The following is a 5,986-nucleotide window of genomic DNA, read 5'->3' on the forward strand; positions in this document are numbered from 1 at the left end:
GGGGAGCTGGGGAAGTGGTGCTGGACCCCCCTTCCCTGGGGCTGGGGAGTGGTGAGCCAGGGACCCTGCACCCATCCCAGCCTCTGTTCACTGGGCGCAGGCCAGGGACACATCCAGGCCTGTCTGGCAGCGCTCCCCAGCTGTGCAGGGAGACGCACAGGGAGCAAAAAGCTGCCCACAAGGAATAAAGTCTCCTCTAGCTCAGTAGAAGGGAAGGTTTCATGGAGAGAAAAGATTGCCACATGGCGCAGGAAGCACACAGGGGCTGGGAGCAGCAGAGAAGGGTCCCTGGCACTGGTGCACAGTGACATGCTTTCAGCACCAATCATCATCAGGACCTGAACCCCCAACGCCCTGACAGCCAGCACTCCTCTGCACAGCTACGCTGGTCCCTGCCTGGACACAGGGCAGGGGAGTCCCTGCTCACCGCAGCGGGATCCCTACCTGTGAGGTACATCTCCTCTCCTTCCGTGAACATCTGGTGGCAGCGGACACATCTGGCACAGGTGGGGTGGTAATGCTTCCCTCCTGCCTGCAAGGGCGAGCAGAGGAGAAGGGGCCCTGAGCAAGGAAGGACATGGTGACCTTCTCGTGTCCCTGACCTGCTTGCCAGCATCACTTGCTGCTGCAGACAATGACAAGGCCAACAGAGCAAAACTGCCCAGGCTGGTCTCAGAGTCTGCCACAACACATGGAGAAAACCAGAGACCACTTCATTGCTAGTGCTTCTGACCTGCTGGGCTATGAGTCCGACTGGGAACCTGCTGCTCAACTTGAACTATCCAACACACAGGAAAGCAGAGCCAAAAGGTCCCAAAGTCCCATTTGTACCTCTACAAAATGTCCTTGCACTCTGGAAATACCGGAGACCCTCTGCAGTAACACTCAGCCAAGCAGCCGTCTGTGCTTTTTACCTGCTCCTTCCCTCTACAGCTTTAAAGACAAACAGCAATGATGTCCCAGCAGGGAAACAACAAAGGGAGAAGGGCTACAAAGATAAACCTCCCAAAGCATAGGCTGCTTCTTGCTGTTAGACCCTTCCTCTGGCTACCACTATCTCCCTAAAGAAACTTTTCTCCTTCTGTGAAGCCCTGCTCAAACTCCAGCGCTAGCAACACGCTCCTCCCCAGCTGAGCAGGAGCTGGGCTGCTCCCTTTGCTCTTTGACAGGGATAACAGCTTTAATTGGTATCTTGTTTCCACTCAAAGTGTCTGCTAGCATTTCAATTACAGGCTCGTTTTCTGAGCTGGGAGGCAGGAGCTGGCTCAGGGCAGGAGGAATCAGGGCGGCGCTGTTAGAGCTCGACCCCAAAGCACACTTTACTCCCATAATAATCGAAGAGAAGAGGAAGGATAATTTAAGGCAGCAGAGGGAAGATGAGGCTCTTGCTGACAAAGAAGGGGGTTATGATAGAGAGGCCTGGAGCTGGTTTGAAACGAGGAAGATCAACAGGAAAATTTGCTGTGAGGATAACTGAGAATCTGCCAGTTGACTGCCCATAAAATATCAACCTGTAATTCAATGTCCTTGGGGTGCAGACAGCAGTCTGTGGCTTTTCCTCTTCAGCTTATGCCAAAAATGAGTGGAAGGTTTTAGGGCAGGCAGGGAAGATGAGTGGGAGAGTTTGGACCCCTATTCCTTTCATTGCAGTGCACCCCAAATCCAGGAAGAGCCAGCCCTGCAGCCCAGGCACCTCCCTGTGCCAGCAAGCAGCCTCCCTGAGCCGCAGCACCGTGCCAGCACCCCTCTGCCGCAGGCACCCACCAGCCAGTGCTGCGCTCCCACGGCAGGCATGCTGAGCTGCATCATTTGGGGGAGATGGCTGTAAACATAGGGAAAAGAGACGAAAAATAACCCAGGTAAAGCCCAGCTCCTACAGCTTCAGGCCAGCACACCTGCAGTTCCTGTTGCTTGTATTTCCAACTGGCTAGAGACAGCTAACACAGGTGACTGACGTACCACCTTCCCCAGTCCCTCCCCAAACCTTGGACCCTTTCAGTACCCCTAAAAGCTTGGCGTGCTGACAGTAAGGAAGAAAACCCATACACATACATCGTTTCCTATCTAGACTACATGGGCTGCTGCTGCCACAGATGAGACTGTGCCAAAAGGGGATGCTTTGCAGATCGGGGTGTGGATGTGTGGGGAGGTTGGCTGCTACCAGCCAAGCCCCAAGTTTAACTTTAACACAGACCTTCTCCAAAAAACACCCAACATCTCCAATTGCCACCACTCCTCCTTGAGAAGCAGCTCTCCAAACCATGCACAAAACCTTATTCCTTTTATACTGGTTAATATTACAGCTCAAAAAAGGCTGGTAGAGGCTGCAAGGGAAGAGACCTGCTTGTTATCACTTGGGGTGCCCTTAAAGACTCATTAATCACCCAAGCCTGGCTGCACAGCTAGAGCAGTTGGGGAAGCCCAGAGGCTGCTGGGATAGCATGAGAAGGCTTCTTAAGGCCTAAAATTATTTAAAGGCACCTTTTCCATTTCACGCTCTGCCAAAGACGACAATTAAAGCCTCTGGTATTATAGATCATTCAACACTGTCAGCAGGCACATGCTCAGAGAGGGTGGGGAGTGCAGCCTCAGCCCTTGGGAGGTAAGGGGTGCCCAGCACAGCCCTCCAGCACCCAAACCCTATGCTCCTCTCAGCTCTGTGACAGTGAGGAGACAGCACCTCGGCTCTGCCCGCTGGGACCCTGGTGCCAAGGCATGTTACTTCCAGCCCACGGAGTCCCATTGCACAAGGAGGGCTCCCATGCCCGGGCGTGGGTGCGGCAGGCAAGGTGCTAATGCAAGATGACGGCTGTCCAGAGCGTCTCTGAGATTTAGCCAGCTTCTTCCCACAGCCCAGCATGAGTGGGCAGAGCTGGCTGGCCCCTCCAGTCAGGAAGAGCCAATGCTGGGAGCACAGCTGGGGATGGAGGGCACAGGGGGAGGCGGAGAGGACTAGAGCTACTGCCAGAAGAGCCAGAGGTGAGGGAGAGTGGGCTGCTGCTACCTCCATACCCATCCTGCCCTGCAGAGCTGCTGTCTGTCCACTCAGACACGCAGCAGCGCGACCTGACTCCACCGTGGTTGCATCGAGTGAGGAAAACCCTGAGAGCACTGCAACAAGTGGCTCAGAGACAGCCGTGCCTGATGGTGCCAGCCAGGCTGGCAGCACAGCCTCCAAGCCGGGGCAGGGGTCTCAGGTCCCCTCTGTCTCGTCTCACTCACTGAACAACCCATATCATGAACACCCAGCCTCCGTGCCCTGCTGGGGTGACTGAGGATGCTCTGTCTTGGCACAGGGTTATCATGGACTGTATTGCCAGGGGAGCAGCAGCAGACATCCGATGTCAGGGAAGCCTTTGCCTCCACCCTGCTCCATTCAGGTGTTTGCTCTCCAGCTGCAGGAGCTCAGAAGCTCAGAAGCATTGCTGCTTCTCTATGCCATCACAGCCTTGCTCTACAGTATGACCACAGGGCCTAAAAATAACAACAGGCTTCATTCTGATGTCTTTATGTCTCCTGAGCGGTAGTTTACCACCAGATCACATTTTCTAGTTTTTTTGGTTTCTTTTCTAGCTGCAAGTGTTGGAGTAGACACAGAAAGCATGACAGGATACCTCACCTTCAGGAGCAGAGACCACAGGTAGGCTGTGACCACCTTGCTGACAGGAAGGACCAGCTCTGACAGACCTCTCTGTTTGTCCCCAGCAGCAAGCCCCACTCCCCTTGCCAGTTGTGCAGCTCCACCAACACCCAGAACGTGCTCCACAGCCACCTGCATCCATGCCTTGATGTGGGATCCCCCCGGGATCCCTGCATCCCTCGGTGGCCTTGCCAGAGCAGCTCCAGCTGGCCAGATACACGATGAGCAAAGCCCCTTCTGGATTTGGTCCAGGGAAGGGGACGTCCTGCTCCAGTTGCTGCCCTGCAAAGGGGTGTGCCATGGGGACAGGGGCCCGTGGATAGGGTGCCGCAGCCCCTCATCAGGGCTCCGCAGCAGTGCTGGATCTGTTTCCAAGGCAACAGGCAGGCTGCCTGCACAGGGATGTGCTCAGAAGGTGGCTGGGCTGAGCATGGTGGGGACACTCTGGAGCTGGGCATGGTAGCAGCTGGCAAGGGTGCTCATATCTTGGGCTCCAGGCATGTCCCAGCACACCCAGGCTACCACACGCTCTGGCTGCTTCTGGAGTTTCAGTACCCAAGCCACCTTTCTACAGGTCTGCAGCATGGTGGTGGTCCTTCCCCCACTCCCACCCTCCAGAGAAGGTGGTCAGACTGTGTCCACACATCTGCTGCAGGAAGAGCCATGGCCTCAAGACACCAAAGGCATACAAGGGTGCAGGATAATGAAAATCCCACACCTCTCCAAGGTATGCCCCTCTGGGTAGGACACATGCGGTCCCTATTACAGACCAGGCTGAGGTGGTTGTGGCCCCAGGACTCACCTCCAGGACTCTGCCGCTGATGTACCGGTTGCAGGTCTCGCACTTGATGCCAAACTGGGCGTGGTAGTCGGACTCACAGTACGGGATGCCATCCCTTTGGGAGAGGGACGAGAAAGGGGTGAGCTGGGCTGGGTACCCCTTCCCTGCACCCCAGCAATGGCCAGCATGGCCAAGCCTGCTGCCAGGACTCTGGTACTCACTTGCTGATGTACTCGCCAGTGAGGATGATCCCGCATGTTTGGCACTTGAAGCAGCTGACGTGCCACTGCTTCTCCAGGGCCAGGAGAGATTGGCCTTGTTTGATCTCTTCCTTGCAGCCTGCACAGTCTGGGAGGGGGATAGAAAAGTGGGAGTGGGAGTGTGGGACCCCAACAGCTCCCTGGCAGGGCTCAGCAGCACAGCAGGAACACCTAGACCTGCAGGCCCATGCTGAAGCATCCCAGCTATTTAACTTGGCACACCTCCCACATCCAGAAGAAAGCCCTGCCCCAGAAGACCCCCTTTTATAGCGAATGCTGCTGTTATAAACACCCTGCTCCTGAAATCACTCCAAGTGCAGCCTCTTGGTGAACATTTCTTTATGAGGAGTCACTTCCGTATGGGAATATGCCACCTCTGGTTGTTCCCAGCAAAGGAACCAGGAGAAAAGCACTCTGCTGGAGCTGGGACCTCCGAAGCACCACTGGCACCCAGCCACCCTGGCCAAGCACCCACCATGGCACAGAGCCCGGTCTACCTTCCCTCAGCTTGAGCCAGGGCGAATGTATGGGCTGCTGGGGACATGCTGGCCTGGCAGGTCTCGGGGGTCCCTTCCAGGGTGGGAGTGGTGGGAAGTGTCTGAGTGCAGCAGAGGAAGGGCTGTGCTCTCCGGCAGCCGTCTCCGGCCCCGCTGCTGTATTTACAAGACTCCCTTCCTTCCCCTGGCTCCTTGTCAAGGCTGGGAGCAGGAAGCACATGGGCTTCGGACTCCTAACCTTGACTCCTCTTTGTCCTCTTCTCCCCCTGGGCAGCAGGTTTGTCCGGATGGGGTTTCTCCTTTAACTCCCTCCCTGCCACCTCCCTCTCTGCAGCAGCAGCAGAACAGCAGGACAGGATGGGCAGGCTTTTGCCCTCTGCCCATCCTCAGTCAGCTCTGCACCAAGTCCCTGCCCACTGGATGAAGCTAATTTGGGGAGGATTTTTGACTCCTGGCAAAAAGTATGCTGGTCAGATGTGCTGACCCAGGATCTGTTCCCTCTCCCATATAGGTCTTGCTGGCAGGGCTGGGGGCTGCAGGGAGAGGCTGAGCATCCTTCTTCTAGGGATGTCCTCCCTACAGAGTGCACCAGTGCAGGCTCCAGCAGGCACAACATTCCCTGCCACCACCCCTTCTGGGTGACAGTGCCTGGGTCACCCGGGCTGCAAGAGGCACATGCAGGCAGCAGGTTACATGGGGCTGCCGCCTGCGGCTGCCTATGAATAAAGCATGGTGCCCTCAGGTAACCCCGCTCTGCAGGCTGGGGAGGATGGGAAGGGGGAGAACGGCAGGGGAGAGGCAGAGCCTG

General features: G+C 56.3%; 1 protein-coding gene across 1 annotated transcript in view; it reads right to left on the reverse strand.

Moving 5' to 3' along the window:
• The window catches only part of ABLIM3 (actin binding LIM protein family, member 3), a gene marked incomplete at both ends in the record, with an annotated part of 15,405 nt that overhangs the window by 4,874 nt on the left and 4,545 nt on the right, over nucleotides 1-5,986 (reverse strand). Inside the window, 3 exons of the mRNA XM_009872740.1 lie at nucleotides 445-532; nucleotides 4,443-4,536; nucleotides 4,643-4,769. Coding sequence (XP_009871042.1) covers nucleotides 445-532; nucleotides 4,443-4,536; nucleotides 4,643-4,769 — 309 coding nt within the window. The remainder of the gene's footprint in view (nucleotides 1-444; nucleotides 533-4,442; nucleotides 4,537-4,642; nucleotides 4,770-5,986) is intronic.

This window comes from Apaloderma vittatum, unplaced genomic scaffold (assembly GCF_000703405.1).
Source record: "Apaloderma vittatum isolate BGI_N311 unplaced genomic scaffold, ASM70340v1 scaffold25007, whole genome shotgun sequence".
In the NCBI taxonomy this organism is placed as follows: domain Eukaryota; kingdom Metazoa; phylum Chordata; class Aves; order Trogoniformes; family Trogonidae; genus Apaloderma; species Apaloderma vittatum.